Source organism: Phalangium opilio, unplaced genomic scaffold (assembly GCF_054372755.1).
Source record: "Phalangium opilio isolate 3A_F unplaced genomic scaffold, DU_Popi_V2 ptg000045l_1, whole genome shotgun sequence".
Lineage (NCBI taxonomy): Eukaryota > Metazoa > Arthropoda > Arachnida > Opiliones > Phalangiidae > Phalangium > Phalangium opilio.
Window position 1 is genome coordinate 232,531 of NW_028324168.1, and position 27,369 is coordinate 259,899.

Below are 27,369 nucleotides of genomic sequence, written 5' to 3' on the forward strand. Positions count from 1 at the left end.
GAGAGAGGAAGTTCGCCTTAATTGTTAGGATCTCGTTTCTCCCGTTTCGAAGGCGAGCTCGTTGCCGACCATTTTAATTTTGCGCTTAGCTAATTAAAAATGGAAATGATTTCGAGAGTGACCGGCGTGTAGCTAGACCCCCCCCCCCAAGAAACTTTAATAGAAGTTAAAAAAAAATCAATTTTAATCATTTTAAGTCAGGATATGTCTCAAAAGAAAAATCAAGTTACATTAATTTACTTAAAAATTCTGATTCAAATATATATTTTTTTTATTATTTGAAATTTAGTTTGAAGTAAAAAAAACGAATTCCCTCATTAATATTTTCCAATAGAGAGCGAAGACGTTTCATCTTCTTTTTATGGAAAATATTAAAAGAAGGTCGAGAAAATCCATAATTTTTTAAAATTAACTTTATACGGAAAGGGGGGGGGCGGGGGGGGGCTAAAAATCGTTAGCCGCCATACGAAACTTTTAAATTACGCTATGGCTTCCAAGGGGATATTCGCCACTTCCTTGTGTAAGTTGATTAAATCGAATTTAAAGCGTTATTTAAGACAGAGTGAGGGTTCCCTCGAATTCTCTCTTTTTTTACGGGAAGCGCTCCGGCGGAAGTCAGTCTTAGAATTAGTTAAATTTCGTTGGGGTCCATGTGGAAGAAGTACTCCTTCCAAGGTTACAACTAGGAGAGGGAGAGAGAGCTTAGTCAAGCGTCTCTGCCCCCCATCTCTTAGCTGGCATCTCAAGTGAAGTATTCTCCCCCCCCCATCCTGCAATTTTTTGGGGCAAAGTTTGCCATTATATATTGAGGATGCAAATTGGAATTATTGGCGAGGAGGTTTTTAATCTTCCCCTTCTCTCTCTTTCGCTCTATTCTCAGCCTCCTAAAAATCTTTAGCAATTTTTATGTAAATTCTTGGGGTTCTCCTCTTCATCCCCATCTTTTCATCTTGGTCTTCTTTCTGGATGGTGCTTAATTATTTTTTTGGAGGGATAGTGCCCCTTCTACTACCCCCCCACATACACCACACTCTATACCATTTTTTAAATATTTTTTATTCCTCCCTCCCTCCCTCTCTCCTTCTCCTCATCTCATTCTTGGTCTTGAGCTTCCAATATCTCTCCATCCTTGGACCAACGAACTCTTGAGCTTCTTTCTTAGTTTATGTAGCAAGAAGGAAAACCTAGGCCTATTATTTTAACTCGACATTCTCTTTGTTGCACTCTTAGAATGCAAGATTTTGTTTACGAACCGGGATGTTAAGCCTAATCCACACATTACCGCGTAATGTATTTGTTTTCCCTCTTAAAATGCGTCGGCAGATGTCGCTATAGTCGTAACGCGAGCTTTGGCGCGCCATTTTTCAAACGCGTACTCTAGACAACGCTTGAAAACGCGGTAATTTGTAGTAAGCCTTTATCGTCCGAGCTTCGTAGAGGTCAAATTAAGGGGTTACGGTTAGTTTCCATCCTCTCAGAGTAAGAAAATGCAAATTTTCTTGGAAGAACTTTAAAACTAATTGGATCAAAGTTTTGGGTGGTGAGAAACGGCGGGAGATGAGAGGGGGGGGTTACAAGAATGGAGTCCCCCTCTCTCAGTTAGTGAGTGCGACACAAGAGACATCTAGGGGATAGAACCCCCTCCCCCCACCAATAAGAGAGTGAGAGAGAGCTTTTTTTCTTCTCTCCAGATGAGAACTCAAAAAGATGGGGTAGGGAAGTATAAAAAAATCCATAGTTGTCGCCGGAAGGATCTGTGGAAAAGTGGGGGAAGCTTTTGCTACTAGTTTAACTATGTCGTGTACGCCATCTTGGAAATTATTTCCTATTCGTTAGCACCCACAGGGAACAAGAGAAAGAGAGAGAGAAAAGAATGGATTCTCTAGTCTCCTGAATTTAGAAGGAAACGTTATATTTCTGATGTTCCTACGAATGAATTGCATACCCATCCCACTTGTCTCGCGGTACGATTACGCGTAAGGCGATTTACAATAGCGTTATTTATTGTCATTGTATCGAGATGATATTATAGGTGTAGCAACACCGAGGGGGGTGGAGTTGCTTCCCCCCTCCGTGGATGGGGAAAGGATGTGGGGGGGAGTAGTTCGATGACGAGGAACCATCAGCTGAGCCATTAGAAGCGGGAATAAGAACCATTTGCATAAATTAGGTGAGTGATCCGGACCGAGAGAGAGTGACTAAGCTTACTACATCTTCCAATGGAATCGTTGCCCCCCCTTCCCAACTTGGGGTCCCCCCCTGGTCGACGAGAAATAATTTCGCTTCATTAAACCTCTTTGTTACCTTGGTTACGGGCAACAGCGTGCCATCCCAAATCATTCCCGGTGTATCTCATCTCTTCTCGTCTCTCTGAATGAATGAAGGAATAGAGAATAAAGGCGGGGTTGCCATGGAAACCACGCTTGCCTTTTATATAGATATATATATAAAAACACTTTTTAAGACTTTTTTCCATCAAATTTTTCTATCTAGCTATTAGGGCGGCTTCGATTTAGCGCCTTTAATAATCAGCCTGCCTTCCCAATATTGATTTTTTTTCCTTCATCTCCTTTTTCAAGGACCAGTGACGTCCTACTAATACTAAACCCGTGGGGGGGGGGGTTAGTGAGTGACCCTTTCCAAGATTGTTAAAATGAAATAAAGAGCTGATATATAATTTTCATTTTCTGGGAATTGTCGCAAGTAATAGCTATAAATTTCGAAATCTCTCTTTCCCGCTTTCAGTCTCTTTCTCTCTCTCCCTCTATCTCTATCTCTCTCTCTCTCTTTCTCTCTCTGAGAGAGAGAGAAAAAAGGCGGTAGCTAGGTAAATCCCATCTCGTTTCATTAGTCCATTTGAAATTTCATTATCTTCGCTAAGAGTGGGTGGGAGATAAAAGTAATATATTATTTTTCCCTCCCCCTTAAATTAATTTCGGGGGGTTTTTCCCCAGATTAAATTTTTGGGTACATCTACGATAATAATCTTTTATATTTTAATTTCCATGAAAACTTTTCCCTCATACAAAATTATTATTTTTTTTCTATTTCTTTTTCCCTATTTAAATTTTCTCCTTAATTGAATCTTCTTTTAATAAAAGTAACATTGCGTTATATTAGTATGCCACTGATCAATAGGATAATATTTATAAAAGTTATTAACTAGATTAAAAGTTGGGATATTTTTAGTAGAACTTTCCTTTTCGTAATTGCGAGCTTGCCATTAATTTCCAAGTACTTCTAGAATATTCAAGAGCTTGGGTACTAAGGTAGGTTAGGTTAGGGGGGGGGTTGGAGGTTAAGGAGTGCGGAGGGATACTTATAAGGCGATGCCACGCCCTGTCCCTCTTTTTCTTTTAGCGTATATTAAAAGGAACCCTGTCAAAATTACACCCTAAGGTTAAATATATTAGCTATATATATATATAAAAAACGTTGCACCACTGTAACAACAACGTATATACGGGGTAGGGGTTACGGGGGGGGGTTAAGAAGGGGGGGGGGCAGGGTAGTGTTGCCAGGGATGGATCCCTTTATTATCCCTTAATCCCAATTTGCGCATTAAGGTCGCCAAGGCCCGAAAGGGAAAAAAAAACAAATAAGCCTCTGTGCCCAAGCCAAGGCTTAAGAAAGAACGTTCGCTCCACCTCCTACAGGCTATAGCATCCTATTATAAGATCGGGTATTAACGCCAGCGCCACCTATATTTATATATATATATATATATACGACTCAAGAAGAATAGAGAGGGTAGGGGGGTCATGGGACCAAACGTTGGTTGTCCTCGCGTATCCATTCCATCCAACTTCCGTTGGTAGGTCGGTCATCTCTCGCTTGACCAGCTATAGTGGCCGCGCTTGTACATATACTACTACTGACCGGGAAGGAGATTAGAAGGCCAGTCTTAATAACGAAAGACTTAATACGAGGCGCATTCTTAGAGTGACCTTTCACCCCCTTTCTATTCTTTCTGATTTATCTAGCCCCTTTGGCTGCACATTCTCTAATAAGAACAGCGGGGCTTCCTTCGTTCGCTATATAACTAATTATTTATTTAGATAAAATTTGGCGCCAGAAAAACTATATATATATATTGTTTTCTCGCGCCCAAAAGATCACAAGGCCTATATCAGATTAATTATGAATTGTTTTCTTTAAATAAAACAATGATGAAATAGAATTGGTTTCTAATATGCAACGCAGCGTCCCCTTCCCTCCTTAGTTTGTCTAGAAAAAACTACAAGCCAAGTGGCTCAAAGAGTATGTATTAACGGTCAGGGGTATTCAATGCATATTGTATACAGGGTGTTTCTGATAAGTCTGAATGCATAAATTAATTAAGGGGGATGTTCTTTGAGTGCGTGGACGATTTTGAGTCGAAAATGTAACTTCTATCGCCAATTTGTTTGCCCTAAGGCTTAGCTATTGTTTTCGATTTATGATTTACAAGAGTGTTTTAGGGATGACCCCTTAATTAATTAAATTAGAAATCATTGTCTTAATCAGTTTCTTAATTAAATTGAAGGGGGTCATCCGTAAAATACTCCTTATAAATCTTAACTCGAAAGCAGTGTCCCTTACCTTAGGGCAAACAAAATGGAGATAGAAGTTGCATAGATTTTCGACTCAAAATCGTCCAATGCACCCAAAGAATATCCCCATTAATTATATGCATGCAGACTTTTCAGAATAAAAAAAAATATATCACTTGAAATAAATATTTGAACTCCCCCCCCCCCACTTCACCCCCTTGGGGTGTCGTTTGAGGGTGATAAAACCCTTAAAGCAATCTACTTAATTATCTTTGAAAAGCCAATTAAACTTTGTTCTTAGAATTAAAGTAGCAGTCCCCACAAGAGAGACTTTCAAAACCAGTGGGGGTAGGGTAGGAGGTGGTAAGCATCCTCATTAAGAATATTTTGCTCCAGGAGGTTTCTCTCTCTCTGATGTGCGGCACACACTGCACACTTGTAGCGCCTCTTAAGTACTCCAAAGCTATTAAGTCATTAAGAGTTTGGTGGCTCCTCCCATCGTCATCGTGCATGTAGTCGTTCTAAAAGGGGTACCGTTTAAAAAGCACTTAATAAGAGAAGCAAGAGAGAGGAGAGAAGAGAGAATCTGGTAGAACGCTAACTGCTTCCTCCCTCTAGACACACTAGTGTACGGTTTTTTTTTTCTTTCCTCTTTTCATTCTGCTCCTCGTGATTGGAGTGATTAACACTCCCTTTGTGTTTCATCTTCACTCTCTCTCTCTCTCTCTCTCTCTCTGCGATTCTTAATGGGGCTCGCTTTAATGGATCCCTAGCTTGTTGCTTCTTAATTAAAGGAAGTGTAATGGGGTGGAGGTATATTCCGTATCAAGAAGCTGTACCACCGCCACGGAACACGCTCCGTTAGGCGTCATCACCACCCGCTAAATTCTCTCTCATTAACCAAAAGCGAGAGAGAGAGAGAGAGAGAGAGAGAGAGAGAGAGAGAGAGAAAGAGAAAGAAAGAGAGAGGAGAGAGACGAGTAACTTCCCTAATTAACCACCACCACCACCGACGACGCAGAGCTTTAATCCTAGGCGTTTTTTACCATCTAATATGATGTTAAGGAAGAGGGCGCTCTTTGGAACGTTGTTAAAGGCACGGATGAAATGGCCTTAGTTTCTAATCGTAATCGCCTATCCACCCTTTCTGTATGCCACGGTGTGGTTTTAATTTCCCGGTGTTGTTGAAAGAGAGCTAAGCCTTTTCAAGCAGCGAGCGAGAGAGCGACCTTTTGAAAGCAGAAACAAAAGATGTATAGAAGCGCATATACGGGCTTCGCTTTTTGATTCTGTTCAGGGGGATATATCCCCTTCCCCGTTACATTGGGGGTAAACCCCCCCGCGTGATGAGAGGAACAAACACAAGCTTGTACGTACGTACGTCAACGGATGATTTGGTTTTCATTCGAAGTAGATTAATTCTCAACTCGCCATTTATTCGTATGTCTTTGTACAATAATTTTAGTGGTGTAACTTCAAACGTTAATCTATTTCCTTTGGTTCTTTTATCTATCTTTTTAATTTGGGGAGGTTTTTCTTTTTTCGTTTCGTTCCCCCCCCCTGTGCTTTTTTTATCTCTGTAGACTCTTCTCTTTCATTTCTGTCAGATGCTAGCTTCGCATTTTAATGAAGGTACCATCACCGACCCCCGGGATTTAACTCTACGCAGCTTCATTTACTATTTAGAAACCAGTGGGGCATAAAACCCTCCTTCCCTTTGTTTTTCTTTTCAGCACACAATCTAAAAAAACGGGAGTGAAATACCCCTCGATCAAAAAGACTAATATAAGTGATTGTCATTTAGTGAAAGACCCTTTGTTGTTATTTGTAGCACAATCTAAAATAAACGTAGTGAAATGCCCCTCGATCAAATAGTGTCCCACTGTGAAAGACCCTTTGTTTTTATTTCTAGCACAATCTAAAATAAACGGAGTGAAATGCCCCTCGATCAAATAGTGTCCCACTGTGAAAGACCCTTTGTTTTTATTTGTAGCACAATCTAAAATAAACGGAGTGAAATGCCCCTCGATTAAACAAGTGTCCAACTTGTCCTTGTGTAAACGTTTATAGCCCCTTGACCGAGGCCGCCCTGGCTTACTTTTAGTATAATGGTCAGTGCGTTACATGTAGCCTTTATTGCTAATTAACGTTAATGAGTAGTGGGGAGATGGCGAGGGGGGGTGTGTTCATCTGAGATTTCTTCTCATATAGCTTTAGTCTAAAGCGCTGCCATTACTTCTTCCTTCCCTTCTTTCAGTGGTCACTGTTGGTCACTCCTTTTTATACCATCCACTAGTCATTCACCCCAAGGTCATTAGTAACACTGTCCCCTTTCCCTCGTTTCCTGGACACCAGAATCGCGTTCGCATCTTACCAACTGACCGATTGACCAACCCAAAAACGAACGAAATCGTTCCATACGTTTTGATAACTTGATTGATATTGTTTTAAATTGTTCATTCATTATATATAATTAAACGCGAGAATAAATTAATTAACGTATATTAATTAAGATAGATACAAATCTGACGTTGGTCAAGATAAAGGGGATTTTAGTCTAAATGGTCAAGATTTCTTATTTCTTTTCTCTATCTATCTCTTCCCCCCGGCCTTTTGACTTTCCGGAAGGCTGTCACCCTGTCTTTCCATTTATCTTGGGGCGAGCCCCCTCCCCCTATACCCCCACCCGGTTACAGTTGGGGGTATCGGAGAGTGTCTTAACCCCTTTTTAGTGGCGCACCAAACTAATGACTGGGCCTTTAATTATGGCTGGAACGGCGCCCCTTTCTGTCAAAGCCCGCTTGACCGTGTCGATGGCCAGATGACCATTAGCGCCGACACCATTAGAACTCCTTAGGACTTTTACACGTCTACATATATCAAACCGTATAGCTCCCCCCAACCCCTAAAACTTCCCCCTATCTTTTCTTCTTACAAATTAAACAGGAGAAGCGGCCCCTTTCGCATTGTCAAACAGAAATATTTCTTGAAAAAAAATTGCTGTGTTAAAGAAGACCTTTAAATCTCAAATTTTGTTACCATATCCCTTTAAAACCCAATTTGGTTACAATGCCCCTTTAAAACCCAATTTTGTTGTTAAAATATCCGTTTAAAACCCAATTTGGTTAGAATATCCCTTTAAAACCCAATTTGGTTACAATGCCCCTTTAAAACCCAATTTGGTTACAATGCCCCTTTAAAACCCAATTTTGTTGTTAAAATATCCCTTTAAAACCCAATTTTGTTGTTAAAATATCCCTTAAAACCCAATTTTGTTGTTAAAATATCCCTTAAAACCCAATTTTGTTGTTAAAATATCCCTTAAAACCCAATTTTGTTGTTAAAATATCCCTTAAAACCCAATTTTGTTGTTAAAATATCCCTTAAAACCCAATTTTGTTGTTAAAATATCCCTTAAAACGCAATTTTATTGTTAAAATATCCCTTAAAACCTAATTTTATTGTTAAAATATCCCTTTAAAACCTAATTTTAATGTTAAAATATCCCTTTAAAACCTAATTTTATTGTTAAAATATCATTTTAAAACCAAATTTTTTACAACCCAATTTTGTTATAATATTCCTTTAAAACCTAATTTTATTGTTAAAATATCATTTTAAAACCAAATTTTTTACAACCCAATTTTGTTATAATATCCCTTTAAAACCCGATACGTAATTTCGTTACAATTCAATTAATTTTTTTCCCTCGCTATGAAATATTAATTACGTCATGGGGGGTCGGTCTGTCGTCATTTCGACGTCAGATTAATTTAAGAGGGGACCCCGATGAGAGAGTGTATATAAATGTCTTAATCATTTTAATGACGATTATTACCAAGTTAAATTGGTATTAGACTAGCCTGGCCCTGCTACCTTAGCGACTACTTAACTAGGCATTGATTGCATTAAGCTATCTTTTTTTATATATATATCACCTTTAATCTTAAGGGGTTTATGAATACGTCATCATGATGTCAGGTCAGGGCGTTGGAAGGGAGCGTTTTTTTTCTTTCTCATTCCATCTTGTCATTGGAGCTGTTAAATGTCAGTCGGGGTCGTAAAATGAAAGGGGAGGGGGTAGCCCCTAATGATAATTAAAAAAAGGGGGAGCCGAACATTAATCAGCGAGAGTTCATCAAAATCTCGTCAAGTTCATCAAAATCTCGTCAAGTTCATTATATTGTAAGGGGGAAGCTAAATTTGATGAATAAATATTTACATGTAACATTGATTTCTTAGTTCCACTTGGAATCTTTAACAAGTCATTTTCTGGGGGCCCTTCTGCTTGAATAAAAGGGGAGGAGCTGTAGAAAACGTCACCGCTGACGTCATACCTAATTTATTTGTACTTATTAGCGGTGCACATATTGCACCGAACTCAATTGTAAACAAGTTTTTTCTGCATGTTTTGACCGAGTAGACCAAGGCTCAACGTTTATCTTAAATATGTTAATAACCAATGAAACATGAGGAAGGGGTTAAACAAGTTTTCTCTGGATGTTTTGACCACTTATGCATGAGAATAACCAATGAAACCTGAGGAAACCCGAGCTGATGGTTTCACAAAGTTTTAAGACCTTCCCCTTACCTTCAATCAGATGGAGTCTATTGCCGCTTAAAGATTCCAAGTAGAAGAAATGTATTCCTGATATTTATTAAAAAATATAAATAATCGAGAGGTTATTTACACCGTATTTTTAGTAGTAAATAAATAAATGATAAATATATCAGAGCTGATGAAGTTTAGGCCTTTGAAAGATACCTTATTGCACTTGCGCCTTAGTGACCGAGCCATTTGACCATTAAGAGTGCTGTCCCCTCCCCTTCTCCTTCTCCTTCTACGATTAAACGGGAGAAAAGAGAAAAATCTTTGATTACTTCACGAGAGCGATTAAAACGTTTCCTTTAACAGTAACTACTCTTGCACCTCCCCGACCCCCAAAACTAAGAGAGTAGAAAACTCCCGCCATTGCCATAAAACACAGGCTTAGCTTTCGATCCTCCTACACCCTCTCCCCCGTAAAGCAGAGTGAGAGAGAAGTAGAGATTCGGTAATAAAGCAATTCTACAAACTGCTTTCTCTATATACTGCAAGTTAGAAATGGGTCAACATTTCAACCGAGGGACGCTTTAACTCTGACCCATTCCAAGGTTGTTATCATAATATAGGTTTCCATTCAATAAGAGAAACGCTGTAGTTTCTAGGCTTTAAACAAAGTCAACCTCGGAAGTGTTCTCTCTCTAGGATGCAATGGGGGGATCTGCCCCATTCTACCCCCCCCCCAACCCCAAGTGTTCTTCATTTTATACCGAGTAAACGAGGGTAGAAAACGGGAATCTCACTCTACACTAGCTAGCATCTCTAGATTGAGGAAGAAGTGGGGTAAGGGGGTGGGGGACGTCGTTAATTGCTCACGTTTTAAAGTACCCTTTGCTGCGCCTCACTGGGGCTATAACCCCCACATACGCCGCCCCCCACGCCCCACCGATACGATTCCGGTCGACTTTAAAGGAAAACGTAGTTCGATTCAATTCTTAAAATAATTCAAAAGTTGCAATATACATTAATGTTTACTTATCAACAAATACTTGCAACAGCAACAACGAAGTAACTATGCAATTGACCGAATCATAACAAATAAATATGTTTATAGTTTCATAGGGACGAATGTGTTTTTGAGGGGAAGGGGTTCTACTTTTCCTTTGAACGTTTCTTCCCCCCATTTGAGGGCGGGGGAGGGGGGATCTCCGGCAATTAAAGCTGGGGGATGGGGGGGAAATGGGGATGCAATCTTTATCTCAATCGTCATCCTTCCTTTTTCCACGTTGTTTCCTCCACAATCTACTTTCTCTCTAAGAGAAAGAACTATACTCCACTTTTAGGAGTTCTTGCCCCTCCCCCTTAATTCTATTTTTCAAGATGAAGTTGTACCGTTGTTTTATATGGGGAACGGATTACTTTATAAAGGCGACTTAGTTCATCCGTGATTGAGGCTCGAGAGTCTGTATGGTGCACTTTGACCCTTACATTTTTAATCCTCTTGAATCTCTGGGTGGCGGAAAACGTCCCTTCTTTCGATGTTCTCCTCCGCTTTGCCACCCTTCTTAACTACTACTTTCTCTCTCTCTCTCTCTCTCTCTCTCTCTCTCTCTCTCTCTCTCTCCCCTAAATCAGATCAGAATTTTTTTACTCCAAGTTCCAACAACTTCAAGGGTTCAAAAAGAGAGTGAAAAACACCCACTCCCAGTCTCTCACTCTTGAGAGAGAGAGAGAGAGAGAGAGAGAGTATAATTGGAAAAGTAAATTAGGCTTAATTAACTTTGGAGAGAATAAATTTCAATCCCTTGGGATGTAGGAAAGTAAAGGGGGCTTCGTTTTTTTTAAGAAATAATGTATACTTTATTTATTTTTTTCTGAAATAAGCGTTTAAATTTTAATTGTACGATTGGAGAGTCCTCTATAAACCCAAGGATAATTAAGCCTACGTTTATTGTGTGTCAGTTAGAAAACTCTTTAAAATTGTTCTAGCTTAACATCAATTGTTCAAGGGGTAGAGAAGCCCCTTACGAGAACGTTTTAGAATGACTGACAACATGGTACCGGGGATGGTTTTATATATATATATAACATTAAATCACTATTTTCAGCGTCAAAGGCTTAACGTCTCTCATTCGAATGATCGACTTTTTTTAAAAGCAGCTAGAGTTGGCTTCACGCGTTTTAACGTTATACGGGGGGCCCCCTAACCCCCAACCCTCGTGTTCAAAGGATAAAGAAGCTCCACGGAGATGAGGAACGCAAAGGGGCCCCCGTAAATACTTGTTGTAAGGAAAAAGGGATCGGATACTATACTATACCCCCATTCCAATGATGTTTCTATATATTTGAAGGCGCAGTTTATTTATAGTCAATTTTCCTTCACCCCTTTTTTTGGGGGTTGCGTTTATAAATCTGCGAGTTTTGTCAATGATGGTTAAAGTATGGAAGAGATAGATTTGAACCCCCTACCCCATTCTGGAACCCCCGGCCATACACTCCACGGCGGGGGTGAATATATTCCCCGTCATTCTCTCAAAGGGTTAGCCAAATCATTCCCCCCTAAAAGAGAGAGAGAGAGAGAACGAAACGGGCAGGGGAAGAAGCCCCACTAAAGTCAATCACTCGAAAGTAAATCACCATTATTGTCATACGAGATTCATTTCGTACGAGTGATTTTACTTTCAATTATAATCTTTTGCAAGTACTTACGCAAAGGGTTAGGGTCGATAAGTAGATATATGGGGGAGTTTTCGCCCACCACGGTGGTTTTTTGGGGGCTCACCCCACCCCCCTGGCAAACATGACAGTTTAAGCGGGGACTAGGATATCTTGCAAAAAAATGGTGGAACCAAAACTATTTAGAATCTTTTTGAGGGGCAACCAACCCCTGGTTGGGCGGCTTCCTCAAACCCCCTTTCCCCCTTCCCCCGGGTTGATTTGACAAGTATCGCCTGGTTTGAGGCCACCTTTTTAAGGACTTTACAACCGTTTCCTTTCTGCTGTGTGTACCCCTTTTTATTATTATTCCTGAAAGCGCAACTGGTGGTGGTAGTGGTGGATGCCCCTCAAAGTACCCCTTCCCCTCACGGTTACCGGGCGATGATGTAAAACTAACCCAAAGGAGGAGAAGGGAAAGTGAAATGGGAAGTAAAAAAAAAATACTTCCCTGATTTATTTGCCTATAAATGTTTGGAGAGATATTTGCACCCCCTTTCAACCCCCCTTGACAGTGATCGTGGAAGGGGTTACACCCCCGCATCTAAACTCTTTCATAGACATAGAGATATGTAGGTACGTCTTACATATATATTCATATGGGGGGATTCAAAGTCGATCTGACATCAAAATGATTTTATTTCTCTATTCTTGACTATATCTGAATTTGAAAAGAAATACGAAAGGAATACGGTTCTAACAGACCCCCCTTATTGACCTTTGTCTGACCCTAATTATTAATTTATGATTCAATTTAATATATTTTAATGGGAATACATACAGCTACTAAGAATCAAGGTGACCACGTAGTTTAAAGGATTTCTAGTGTTCATTTTCAGTTAGCTCAAGAAGTGATATCTAGTTTGTTAGGGAGAAGGTATAAATTCGCCACATTTCCAGCTTTATCTCTTGTCCAAACGTAGGTCCGGAGTTAATCCCCGCCTCTAAATTACAACCAGCATCTCATTGGTTCTTGAAAACTCACGTCAGCGTGACGCGAATGACGAAAATTACAGTCATATTTTCCGACTGAGGAAAGGCGAAATAGTCCGGCCCTCTTTTACGTCCCCCCTTGTATTTTGCAAGGGGGACTGGGACTATGGCGCGCGAATACTTAGGCATCTTAAACCTTCTCCCTAATAAATTAGATATCACTTCTTGGTTAGCTAGAACTCCTCGTTCTAAAATGGCTATCATAGTAGATAATAAAATAACTTTCAGTTGCTGTCTGGTAGATGGGGTTGGGTTCGTTGTATCATGTCGGTAATATCACCTGATCCCCTGGTAAGGAGGTGACCTCTCAAAAGAGGAAGAAGAAGAAGAAGCTGGTATTGGAATTTGGTCCAAATATTTTGTTGTTGTATCACTAGTATCAGAAATAATATTGCGAAAATCCTGCTGCAGTAACTTCTATCTCTCTAATAATAAACCATATTTTTCTCAAAAAAAAAAAAAAATAGAAAAAAAAATCCACGTCTCGCACCTTTTCGTAGTGTTTTTTGTCACTAAGCTGAAAGAGCGTACCTATTATTTGGCGAGAAAATAACTAGGGGGATCGATCCCCTCAAAGTACAAACCCCATCCCCCCAATACCCCCGAAGTATATATGACACCTAACTCTAACAACAACCAAGAGAGAAAGAAGATTTGAGAGAGAGAAAAATTTTCCGTCCCTTTTAAAAAAAATGTCTGGTTATTACCTAAGACTTTGCTAGATTGTAAAGAAGGTTGCAATCTTAGTTGGGAACTTATTCCAATATTACCTGGTAGTATTGATCTAATGCTTTTTAAGATTGGTAACGTCTCTAAGAAAGAATTTCCGAGACTATAATTCCTCCGTTATGAGAAATAACTTTCGATACTCAGTTACAAAATACGGTGACATTCTTCAAAAGGTACGTTATTTATACCTAAACCAGGAACTAGTTAGAACCTTTCCAAGAACGCTATAGGATTATCAGTAGCGAAAAAACGAGGTGTTACTAAGAAAAATACAAAGGATTTTCTCTGGTAATCTCCGCGAAACCGGGGTGGTTCGTTGGTTCGTTTCTCAACCCCCCCGACCCCATACCCCCAACCCCCAAGCTCAAAATTAATCAGAATTGTCCAAAAAAAAAGAAAATAGTCCAGAAACAAAATACCTTAAAAATATAATGAGACTTTGAACCCTTTTTTTTATTTTGAAAAACTACAACAAAAAGAAAATTGTTTTTACCCTTTGCCCTTTTGATCCACTAGGTGGCTGGATGACTACCTTTTTTACGTAGGCCTACTATTGATTTTTTAAATCCATTCCTGGTAATGGTTAGGAAACTAAAAAACTAAGAGGGGGCGAGCTCTGTTCCTCGAAAAACACACACCGGAAGTAAAATAGTGAAGACAATAAGCTCCTACCTTAATTCATAGTTGAGGGGCGCATCCCCCTTACTATAGACACAAATGTATAAACTTTTAACTAGCATCCCTTGGATAGAAACAGGGAGATCGTGTATATAGGAGAGATGAAAAAAAAAAAAAAAATCAGACTTTGTGTTATGAATTGGGGGTATAGCTTCTTTTGGGGATTGAGCCCCTAGCACCCCCCACCTTATTGCCTTCCCCCGTTAGATACAAGGGTACCAAGCTACAATTTTCCACAGGAAAAACTGTATTCGTGGTCGTACTGGTAACTAGTGTATATATGTACGGTATGGTAGGATACGCCAGACCCCCTGCCTTTGGCTGTATTCTTGGGGTAGTCGCGAATGCATTTCTTTAGTTTGGGGAGGGAAGAAGTAATATTACATGGCCAGTTGTTAATAAAAGGCGGACGTGCTAAACGCGTCAAGAGGGAGGCTTTGCCCCCCAACCCCCCGGTTCATCCACCAATCCCGAATTACTCTCGAAGCTCATATCCCAGTTGAAACGACAAGGGACTTTCGTGCCTTGACCATATTCGCTGTAGTTGAGTGGACATTCCTGGGGGTTGGGGGGTAAAATGGTCTGAAACAGCCGCTGCTGCCGCCGGATCCCTTTAATATATTCCTAGCGCGTTATCTTAGACGTAGCTATCCAATTCTTACCCCCCCCCCCAACATCGTAGAGAACCGGAGGGGGGTTAGGGGGTATCATACATTATTCCAATTAAGTATTTACTATAAAAGAAAAATACCAAAAGTATTTATTTATTTTTCTGGATAAATTTTTACTTTTCGTTGCCATGGAAACAGCTGGTTAACCTTTGTGGTGCATGGTGGTCCTTCAAGCGAATGGACCTTCCAGATATATCTCTAATTACTTTACTGTGTCCACTTAACCGACAATTTCTGGGGCAATTTTCCGCTTCCGTCGCTTAATTCGACGATTTTTCTGCTCTTGGTGACAATCCGTACTTTCACAAAGGTATAGCGATAGACAAAAGTTGGGACTCGAGTTATGGTTAGATGAAACTTGAAGGAGAGAGGAATGGAGTCGTAATCTCCATACCTAGGACGTTGCAGGCTGTACCATCATCTCCCAGCATCCTCTGCGTTTAGGTAGGGTTGTACAAGGTACGGAAACGAATAGAATGCCCTCTGTGTTTTAAAAAATGTAGCTAGTTCTCATACAAATACAATTGCGCTAGTTGCTACTCGGTAGCACATGACAAGCACCTACCGAAGGGTAAGGGGGTGCGCGAGGTACACTGGGAACTTTCATTGCAGTCGGCAGATCGCCCATCATGATTTACCGCTCCATCTTACCTCGTTTCTCCCTGGTTTAAGGCGGTATCCTTGGAAGTTGGAAGCAACTCAATGGTTGGAAGTCTTTCTCTAGTTGAAGGTCCATGCTTGTTCGCCATCTGTCGGTCGCTCCTCTAACTATACACGATCGATTTTTTTAAAACTTTCTGCTCCCCTCGGTTCTGTTCTTTTTATTTATAATGTAAAATTCCTAGCTTGTTATATCGGAGTCAGATAGATTCTATGTATAGCTAGTATTATCTCCCTCAAAATTTGTGTAGGAATTTAATAGGTTTTTTTAAATGCTACGTAAAGTGAAAAAATAAATTTAGTCTTAGAAAAGAAAAAACTCAGAACGAATTAAATTTCTCTGTTTTTTTTTATTTTTTTTTCACTCTTAAAATATAAGTCTTCTTGTCCTTTGTTAATAGGTGAGATTGTTTCATTTGTTACAGCAGTAATACATATATTTTCTTCTACTTGGAATTTTTAAGCGGCTCCCCCTCCTTGCTCACATTTCATTGGTTATTCACATATATAAGACAACTGTCGACCCTAGCTAGGTTATTTACTGTTTCAGAACACTCAGAGAGAACTTCTTTACATTCGGGTTTGGCGCGTGTAGGTCACTAGCAACCTCAATGTCACCACGTGGCTTCTAAGTTCAAATAAATTAGGTATGACGTCAGGTGTGATGGTTTCTACGCCTCCTCCCCTTTCATTCAAGCAGAAAAACCTAGAAAATGACTTGTTAAAGATTCCAAGTAGACGAGTCACCATTATTTTTCAAACTGCCCCCCCCCCGTTATCTGAATCTAAATTATTTTGAACCTATAATTATTTTTATATTCAACCCTCAACCATTCCATCTATCATGGAACTTTATACTAATACTGCTATACGGTTCTAAGTGTAAATTGCAATCTTGGAAAGGGTAAATCTTTCGGTAGAAGCGGTATTTCTTGGGTTACAACGATGGTGTTCTAAGACGAGAGTTAGAGAGAGAGTGGACTCTCGGCTTTCCTCTACTGGGAAATTAAAGAGCTTGGCTGGCGCTTTATAGACTATAAATAAATTACCGGACTGACAGCGGGACAAATTGAAAAATTTCCACAACCCCACCCTCCTCCTCCTTTCAAGTACACCCACTACTATAAGGAGAGAAAGAGAGAGAGAGAGAAAAGGATTGGAAGAGGGTGTTTTTGAAGTAGCTCCTCCGAAAAGATGCTCAGACTTCTTACTCACTCTCTCATTCTCTCTCTCTCTCTCTCTCTCTCTCTCTCTCTCTCTCTCTCTCTCTCTCTCTCTCTCTCTCTCTCTCTCTCTCTCTCTCTCTCTCTCTCTCTCTCTCTCCCCTATTCGCATGAGAAGTTTCAAAAAAAGAGGAATATAGACCCTCCCAACAAGGGGGTATTCACTCTTTACTAATGGGATATAGTAGTAATCCGTTATACTAGATTAGGTTTATGTGGTTACCACCTCTAGTCGAAAGAGAATCTCCCCCAAAAACGAACGGGAGAGATGAAGATGGTAAAGAGTCCTTTCCCTCTCAAGCTTTTCTCTCTCTCTTATTTGACAAACTTAAACTGATTTAAAAAGGGAAATTCAAACTCTCTCTCTCTCTCTCTCTCTCTCTCTCTCTCTCTCTTTCTCTTTCTCCATATATAAGTTCTCACTCCATTTATTTTATTTTCCTGGATTAGAATTCGAGTTTCTTTTTTCTTATTTATTTTGCGAGCGCCATATCCATTGCATTACATTAATTGACCAATGGTCAAAGCCGTACGCGGACTATAGTGGTCAGAGGGCTGATTTCTCGGCTCAGAGGATAGTCCGAGGGGGAGTATGCGTGGAGAAAGGGGATGGGGAGGGGGGAAAGGGTGGTGTTTTGTACGATTATCGGGAGACTAATCCGCTTTGGTCACCCCGCAGGGACAACTCTCTCTCTTAAACTCCCCTACCTCTCGTCGTGGGTATATCTTAATTGTCCCTAAGGGACACGAACAACCTTAGCTAAGAAGGTGACCATCGTGGAATCACTTCTGTATAGTTAGAGAGAGAGAGAAAGGACAGGGATGACCCCTTTTATCCTCGTACTCTTGAAACACCACGCTATTGCGATTCCCTTAACTGGGTGTACAATAATATTAAGTCAACGGCGCATAAGATTCTTAGACTTTGTTTAATTATAACAAAAGTTCATAGATTAAAACGGAAAAGTATACTTCATTGAAGCTTGCTTTCTCCATGTGATACGAATAGGATAGTGTCGACCCCCCTTCCGCGTACTAACGCCTTCACGACCGTAGCACGGGGAACATGTTTGAGTAGGCTCAATATAGTTGTTGCCGATGCTAGCTCTAGTTCCAAGAATCAACGCTTGGATCGTAATCATAGTGTACTATTTTCTCTAAACCTTTGACCTCGAAAGAAGCTCTTCGCGGGCTCTTCGTTGATTGGTGTGTTCGTGTAGGGGTTAATGAAAGAAGGGTCGTTTGTTTCTCATTTTACATGGCGTCTGTAGCCAAAGGCTGGGAAATAACTTCGGATGAAGGAAGTGTACTTATTGGTTTTATCTAAGAGCTTTTGATTATAAGAAAATTTGGGTGAGAAATTCTTATATTTTCATCAATTCGTTTTGAAATAGGAAAAGAATAAAATGTATTTTGCCACTTCCTCTCTCTCTCCGATTCTGAGGAAGAGAAGATTAAGGTTTATACAGCAGTTAGATAAAATGCATGCTCTCGACAAAAATGAATCCCTGTAGGGCCCATACTCTACCTGCAGTCCAAATAGATGCAACTTACAGCCAGGAGTGGATAATCTCCTGCATTCCTCCCATACAGGGTGTCTGGTTCTGATAAGTCTGCATGCATAAATTAAGGGGTATTTTCTTTGAATGCACGATTTTGTTTGTCCTAAGGGACACTGTTTTCGAGTTATGATTTGATGTAGTGTTTTAGGGATGACCCCTTAATTAATTAAATTTGAAATGATTGTCTTAATCAGTTTTTTAATTAATTTTAAGGGGTCATCCGTAAAATACTCCTCCAATCTTAACTTGAAAACAGTGTCCCTTGTGGCAATCAAAATGGAGATAGAAGTTACATTTTCGACTCAAAATCGTGCAGACTTATCAGAAACACCCTGTATATACACATGATACTAAAGTATATAACGCTTCAGGGCCTTTGAAGAGAAAATATGGAGTCAGAAAATTCCAAAAATCAAGTCGACTATGCCTATATTTATATTTGTTTAGTTAAAAAGATATTCTATTCGTAATCAACCTTGGAATCGGTTGAAACTTGGGAAAAAGCGTTTTTAAAATACATCAAAAACGGAGTCATTCTTAGATTGGAACTACCCTATATTTCAAGCTATGAATTTTGCATGATTTCTCCTTGTAACAGAGAGAGAGAAAGAGCGAGAGAGAGAAAAAGAGAGGGACAGTTGAAGGGGGAAATTTTAAATTCGCATTCTGTAAGAGAAATGTTTCAACGCGTTTACATTAGAGGGGTTCTTATATGGCTTTTTCCGCCTTACGAACGAAAACCTCCTTATAAATATTGTAGTCTAATATTAAGTAACCGTAAATATATCGCTTTTAGAAATACTGACCATACATATCTGGACCCACTTAAAAGGGTCAATAGAGAAAATAAATATTTAAAAAATAAATAAATAAATAAATAAATATGAATAAATAAAAAGAACTTCAAGTACCTAAATTATAAATTCGTATTTTTATTTTTTTTTTAAATAAAAGGAAAGAAAACAAAATGTGATCTTGGTGCGGTATGCTTGTATCGGCGAGTCGGGTATTGATTTTTTTTACTGTTGCAGGAGGGTGGGGGGGTCTGGGGTTGTTGGGGGGGGGGGTATATATTTCGCTATCTTATATTGGCCAGACCCTGTTCTTCTTCTACTGGAATGTCTTTTTTTCATTCTGCCATCTAGAACATCGGGGGTAAAGTCGGCCCTTATTTTTTTAAAGGCGTCAATTCGTTGGGTGAATGGGGAAGGGGAAGCCCCAGCCCCTCTTCTTTAAAATGGGGGCTATGTGTCCCCCGCACCCATTAGGATTACAGTCTTGCCTAGAATAGTTCAATTTTTCTCCCCAAAAATGTAGCATTTCGATAGAAAATGGGTAAAACCCCCCGTTGTAGTTTGGTCTATTTTAATGACAATGCCTTGGGAAAGGCGGGGGACGAAATGGCGCGAAGTTTAAATGGAAATAGTTGGGGGTTATGGGTAAGGGGGGGGGGCTAATACCCCTAGATGACCGTCTGCTTTTTTAGGCAGATTTTTTTACTCCAACGCGCTCTATAAGGGACATATATATTTCTTAGTTTGACGGAAGCCCTGAGCTTTTAGCATGGGGGGATTGTGCCCCCCATTTTACCTACATTATAACAGCGCCTAGGGTAAGAGGGGGGGTTCCGCGTGCCAGAAGCGTTGGTTGTTATGAGTCACGCGCCCCCCTTCTCGTTTCCTATATAGCTATCAATCCCCCGAATACGTACATATATATATCAAGCCGGGGGTATCACCCCCCTTGCCCGTCTTTGACAGACAACTCTCTCTGTGCTCTATAGTCTTTGCATCTCTAGTGTTTTTTTGTGTAAAGTGCCTCCCTCCTTTTTCTCACTCTCACCCAAACTCCAATTTAATCTTAAAAGATACAAAGTTTTTAATATTAGGCTCTATTTTTAAGTAAAAAGTTGCTTATAAGTTTTTTCTTATAATCTTTCGCTAATGTAGAGTGCCCTTTTTGCGTATAAAAATAGATAAATCTTTTGGCGTATGGGTTTTTAAGTAAAATTTTTGGCAAAATGTAAATGCGTCACATCTTTGGGTTGGCTTTAAACAATTTTGTTGAAAAAGTTCTCTTATCTTTGCAAAAAAGAAAGAAGTCATTCAGGTTGTTTTTACTTTTTTATTATTTTTTTTTTTAATTAAAATTTGGGGGGAAAAATAGAAATAAATTCATCGCATTATTGAATTTTAACCATTTGAAAAAAAATAGTAATAAATAAATGATAAAATAATAAATTAATAAATAAATGATAAAATAATAAATTAATAAATTAATAAATAAATGATAAAATAATAAATTAATAAATAAATGATAAAATAATAAATTAATAAATAAATTAATAAATAAATTAATAAATAAATTAATAAATAATAAATAAATAAAATAATGAATAAATAAATAAATAAATAAAATAATAAATAAATACAATAGTAAATAAATAAATACAATAATAAATAAATACAATAATAAATAAATACAATAATAAATAAATACAATAATAAATAAATACAATAATAAATAAATACAATAATAAATAAATACAATAATAAATAAATAAATAAAATAATGAATAAATAAATAAATACAATAGTAAATAAATAAATACAATAGTAAATAAATAAATACAATAGTAAATAAATACAATAATAAATAAATAAATACAATAATAAATAAATAAATACAATAATAAATAAATAAATACAATAATAAATAAATAAATACAATAATAAATAAATAAATAAATAAAATAATAAATAAATAAATACAATAATAAATAAATAAATAAATAAATACAATAATAAATAAATAAATACAATAATAAATAAATAAATACAATAATAAAAATAATAAATAAATAATAAATAATAAATAAATAATAAATTATAAATAAATGAAATGAAGTTTTTCATATTTTGGCAAAAAAAAAAGGTCAGTTGGATTGTCTTAATTTTCACTTGCGCAGAAGTTATCGATTATTTTTCTAGCTCCCGAACGGTAGACGGGGGTAAAAAAATTAATGAAAAAAAAAACCCCTAGCAAATATTGAGGGGTGCTGCTCGCTACTCGTCGAGGCAGGGTTTGAAAGAGAGAGCGAGTTAAATATATAAATCTGAAACTATCTCCCCTCCCTGTCTTGTATCGCCAGACAGATTGAGAAAGAGGTCGAACAGTTTTGATATAGTATAATCATCTTGAACCCCTAATAATAATAATTAAATAGGAAGTATCCGTCTCCTCGGAAAAAAGGGGACAGGCGGATTAGAGATTCATTTTGAAGTGATCCTAATTAAAATGAGAAATATTAGCAAACAATGGATGGATGGCGAGCACGTCCCCTCCCCCTCCCCCATCACCATCTTCTCCCAAAGTCCCCTCCCCCTCCTCCGAGAGGAAAAAAATCCATCCCCAAAAAAATTAAAAACATTCCATGGATGACTTTTTTCCCCTCTAATTTAGTTTCATCCCAAATTTTCTTGTAGACGAAACTAATTTAATGTAGGAGTCTGTTGTAATTGTAAGAGAATTAAGTCCTCGAGAATTTATTTTTTTTTATGTTTAGATGTAAAGTTTATTTAATTTCAAATAATTTCAATAATTAATTAATTAATATGATTAGAATTAAGAAAGAGCGAAACTAATTAAATTTGGGAGACAAATAAGTGCTCGAAAATTAATTTTTTTGCTGTTCAAGGCTTAATAATTCAGGGTTCGTACCTAGAAAACCTGGATAAGTCAGGGATATGAGAAATAGGGGGAAAAGTCAGGGATTTAAAATAGTTCCCTAAAAAGTCAGGGATTTCATTTGGTATATCAAATTTTGCTTCGAGCAGTGCTAAATATGAGCCAGCATTTGTTATCATGAAGTGGGCTCTGGTAAACACCTCTAAATGATCAGGGATATTGGCCAAATTTGGTCAGGGATAAGCTGGAAAAGGTCAGGGATTTTCAATATATATATATTAAAAAACCTGTAATTTACACGTATATAAAGGTTATTTAATTTAAAATAATTATAATAGTTAATTAACATGATTAAAATTAAGAAAGAGTGAAACTAACTAACTATATGTCCTCCAGAATTGTCCATTTGGTTTTTTATCCCTCTTGGGAGGCTGGATGAATGGTAGTCACGTAATCCTGCATCTCCCCCATTCCCCTCTCTCTCTCTCTCCCTCTTTCTTTCTCTCTTTGTCTTCCATCCCATAGAGGAGAGGGAGAAAAAAAATTCATCGCTTAACTAGAAAAGATCCTAAAACTAAGGATGCTTGCTTTCCCCCCCCCCCAATCCAAATTCATCCTGAAAAAACTGTCTGGGTGTGGAACCCCTCACCCCCGCTATAATATTGATCAATTTTTGCGTTATCCAAAGAACTTATATATACCCAAAGCTGAAGCGCGTTTTAAAACTTAGAGGGGAGAAAAAATGAATTACTGTTCTTGTAAATCATTATTTTTAATTAAAATGTTATACCACCCCCGGTATTTTTTATATTAATATTATTATTTTACACTCTCTAGTTTTTAACCCCTTTTGGTAATCGCCCCATGTGGGGAGCCCCGCAAATAAAGGTGTTTCTGCTTTTTCTTGCACCCAGATAATATTAGAGTATATATATTATATAATAGGGCCTAGGCCTAGTATAATAAATTGTTCAACTTTTTAGATAAGGTTGGCCTGGAAAATTTGGGGGGAAGGGAAGAGAAGGGGGCTCTATCCCCCCACCACTCTTTTGTCTATAAGGAAAAACCCCATCCGGGATAAGATTGCGGCAAAATAGCTTCAAGCCTAAGAACCTAACATCGCTAGAGGGGGCCCATATTCTTTAAAGCAGGGGATAGAGCCCCACAATTTTACGTAACGGGGGTTTTGGGTTGGGGGTACGGGGGCTAGTTAAGGTTGCTTATCACGTATAAGAGGTCGGCCTTCTTTATTAAATTATGTCCGCTCGTGGTTTTTTGAAAAACCTCTAGCTGAACCAGCCTTAACTCTACCATCGCATATGGTACGCCCCCTTTCTGGATTATCCTTTCCCCCCTGGTAAAGAACCCCAAAATCCCCCTTATAATAAAATGAATATAACCCTTGGACCCCCAATATAATTGTTAGGTACAAAAATACCAATAGATATTATGAGTTTTATTGTTCTGAAATCACAAAAAAATAATAATAATAAAAAAAGTTCGCAACATTTTTTGGCGCCTTTTTTTTAGTTCAATCACTGGGGGGAGGCGCCGCTATCGTTTGGAGGGTGGGGAAGGGGAGGGGGTTTAATGGACTCATTATCAGAGCAAGGAACTGGCATGGCATGGCGTTAGGGAATTTTGGGGAAATCCCCCTACACGAGAAACAAAGGCATGATGTATATTGTAGGGGCACAATCCTCCTTACTAAAAAAAGGAGAGTTTGGGGGGGGTTTGGGGTGTATGGGGGAGGGGGTAACGGTAGCACTTCGAATAAATCTTCATCCATCACGGTTTCTCCTCCAATATGGCGGCCTCCTATATGTACCTTCTTCCCCCACGCCCCAATTTGGTTTTCTACTACCATAGGTGTATTATAAGCGGAGGGGGTTTGGAAGGGGGTGCAACCCCTAAAATAACGTCCTTATAAGATCAGTCTAACCTTGTCACTCAGGTCTATTTTACGAAAGAAAAAGAGAGAGAGAGAGAGAGGCAACTGCTGGGGGGGTAATTTGTCTCCGATACTAATATAGTCAATTGCTATGTAAGAAAGAACCGATTCCGGTTGATATAACCCTGAATTTTAGACCCCTTTCCAAGATTGCAAACAGTGGGATAGTACTTAACGTATCTGTGACGAGCTAACGAGTTCCTTTTATGTATAAAAAAAACCTACCTTTAATGGCTTCTTGCTATCACTTGCTTTTGCCTTGTTGTATCTTTACCCTTATTTACGCTGGTTGGTCTGAACAATGTTTCGTTTCGTGAATTTGTTATATTTATACTCTCTCTTGTTTATAATTTTAGTTAATTATTTTTCCAATGTGTAACAGTCACGCTAGACGTAATGTAATATTCAGAGGTGTTGTTATATAAGTATTTTTAGTCGTTTCGACACTTATTGCCGTCCCCCCCATTCTCACGCGGTGGGGGGATAATCCCCCCTTTAACTAAAACGGGAAATTGGAAATGTCAACTCTTTACACGCTATGGCCGTCTGTCGTCTTTAAGGCTCATTTTCAAACTAATTTTTCAACCCCTTTTTGGCTGCTGTGCTGTTTAGCCGGGTTTTGCTTTATTAGGGGAAAGATGAACTTAAGGGGTTTGGATTCTTATGTATTTTACCATAGCCCCTGTAAAAATGTTTCACTCGCTAAACACCGATGTGTGCGGGAAAAGTCATCTTGTAGGCGGGACTTTATATATTATATTCTCAGTCACGTTTTCATTAATAATATTATGGTGACGAAATATCCGTTGAATTTTATTGAAGTCTTTAAAAATGTATGTTAAAATTACACCGGCATTCACTTAAAAAGAAATACTACTCAGTTTTATCCGAAAATTGTTCTAATAGAAAAATTCGTTTTAGGTATGGTTATAAAGGTTTAATTCGCATTCGAATAATGCTTGCGAGTATAAGCAAGGGAGACCGAGGCTTAGCCGCTTCATTTCGTTTATAGATTAAGTTCGAACTCTTCCCACCAATATCGCGTGGAATTGGCGCGTGCCAAAATCGGTTAAAAGTTATCATCATAGTCCTCTTGCGCCTTTATCTAAGGTATCATTAAATAAAATAGAATTTTTTTGCTAAGCCTAGGTCTTTTTCTTTAACGAAAATTGTCAACGGGAACCGCATTTATTATTCATAATAAAATTTTTTTATTATTATAAAATTATATATTTAAAAAAATATCTTGAGATATCGAAAGTATAATAATCATTCGTTTCTTTTAAAAGCGTATAAAATGAATTTAGAAGAAAGAATAAAGTTAAAAAGGAAACTAAAGTTAAAAGTTGAAATTTTTCAGTTCAAGAGGGAATCTCAAAGGTCGATTAGCTCTAAATGTTTTAAAAGCAGTTTAGTGTTTGAGACGACGGTGTTTAGTGTTTTTAGTCCTTAATGATGATGCTTATAGAAGACAATAGATGCCCCATTTCCCCCCTCCTTGCGAGCCCCCCCCTTCCTCCGCTAACTTAACCTAAATCAAAGTTCAATTCGAATTCGAAACGATCCTCGAAAAGTACCTAGATTGTGTTCTTTTTTTTCTGCGTGAAAATTTGTGTTGAAGGAGCCATTAGGCCCGAAAGTAATATACTATAGCTATAGAGGTTGAGCTTTTTTTTATATATATATATCCCCTCCTCCCCCTCTCTCTGGTAAAGGAAAGGAAAGGAAAAGGTTATAATAGGTTTATCAGCGTTTTACGGAACTTATAAAGAATTCCTTTGGTCAAGGTAAAGGACAGCTTCAAATTTAAACCGGAGATTTTTGTTTTAGCTGGGAATTTTTTCCTTCTTCTTCTTTCCTAGCGAGTGAGACTTGTCCTTTATAAGAAGTAAGGTACGGTTGGATCTAGGCCTTGTAACAAACATTTGGAAAACCTAAGTTCTCGCGTGAATTATCTCTTCGTCTGGTTCAACTGATAAGAAAAATTGGAGAGAGAGAAAAAACTTCTTATAAAAACGCTCTTTCTCTAAAAAACCTCGCTCTCTCTCTTTCTCTCTCTCTCTCGCTCTCTCCCTCTCTCTCTCTTTCTCCCCCACTCTTTCTCTCTCTGTTTTCAGGATGGATTAAAGTTGGCAAAAGAAAGAAGTTTTAAATTTAATTTTACAGCCACTCCCCCCCCTTTTTTGGATTTTTCAAAGGAATAAAGTTAACCTGAGAATTTTGGTTGCATACCTTCTAAGAGTGCAATTGCTTGCGATACTTGGTATTCGAGTCTGGGCGCGAGTTTTATTATTTGCGAGCCTGCTTGAGAAAGCGGTACGGCTATATATATATATTAAAGCTTTTGCCGAATATAAATTAAGATTTAGGGGATCGGGAACGTAAAAAGAGAAAAAAACGCGGTATACTTCGTTTTCTAAGTCGAAATTACTTCCTTGGTACGCGCTGCTTCTTCGTGGCTGCGCCCTCCAGATTGCGTTCTTGAAACCCGAGCTCGGAGTTAAGGAATATTAAACGTAGCATCATGAACTATACCATTGATAAATACACGTAAACAGCAAACGCCATGATTGTTTGTAATTTCTCATTATCGGTTATTTGTTAATTATGTTGTATTAAGTTGTCTGTGGTGTGGTTTTGACTAGAAGAAGGCAACCTAACCCCTAGGGTCAGGTTGTCGTCTTATCCCCTTGGTGTCGATGTATTTGAACCCGCAAGAACGTTGCATGTCGCAGTTGGTACTTGGAATTATCCTGATTCGGCAATAATGAAATGAACGATGTTATCATTACAATGAAGGTTCCGGTCCAGGTGGTCTATTTTTCGACTCGAACATGTACAGCGCTCCTCTGTCCTTGTTGCAATTGCCACCGGCCTCCCTACCGGAAGTCAGTCGAAAACTATCCCAACCCGGCAATACCGTCGCCCGTTTCAGTCAAGACGGCAAGAGTTTAAACGATCTTCGCGGCAACGTTTCCGAAGCGGATTTGCAGCAAGCGTCCGAATGCGAGTCCGACGTCGGTTTCGTCTGCAAAAAATGTCAGATGGTGTATCCGGCCGAAATTCTTTGCGCCAATCACCAGAGATCGTCTTGTTACGCCAAGAACCCGGCGGAAGCCGCCAAGTCCCTTCTGAAACTCGTGCAAGTTCACGTCGAGTGCAAAGTCTGCCGGGAGAAGTTCTCGACCGTTTTGGATTTCAAGTTTCATTGCGACATGGATAGACACGTCAAGAGGGTTCAAAAGTTGAAACGCATCGAGGATAACGCCCAAATTAAGGTATCTTTGTAGATCCCGTCACCGACCTAAACGCTACAAACTCGTACCGAATCACCCAATTAGTGTTAATGTAGAATTAATTAGCGTATAGGTGACCAGTACGAGTTCGTAGCCCCCGTGATCGGTTTTCAACTATAACTTGTGTGT

General features: G+C 38.7%; 1 protein-coding gene across 7 annotated transcripts in view; it reads left to right on the forward strand.

Moving 5' to 3' along the window:
* LOC149676505 (uncharacterized) overlaps positions 1-27,369 on the forward strand; it is a 142,532-nt gene that overhangs the window by 77,522 nt on the left and 37,641 nt on the right. For 6 of the 7 annotated variants that reach the window (XM_089837555.1, XM_089837556.1, XM_089837557.1 and 3 more), the window contains one exon: positions 26,744-27,222. The exons of the other annotated variant lie outside the window; for it this stretch is intronic. In XM_089837555.1, coding sequence (XP_089693681.1) covers positions 26,744-27,222 — 479 coding nt within the window. The remainder of the gene's footprint in view (positions 1-26,743; positions 27,223-27,369) is intronic. 7 annotated transcript variants of the gene reach the window in all.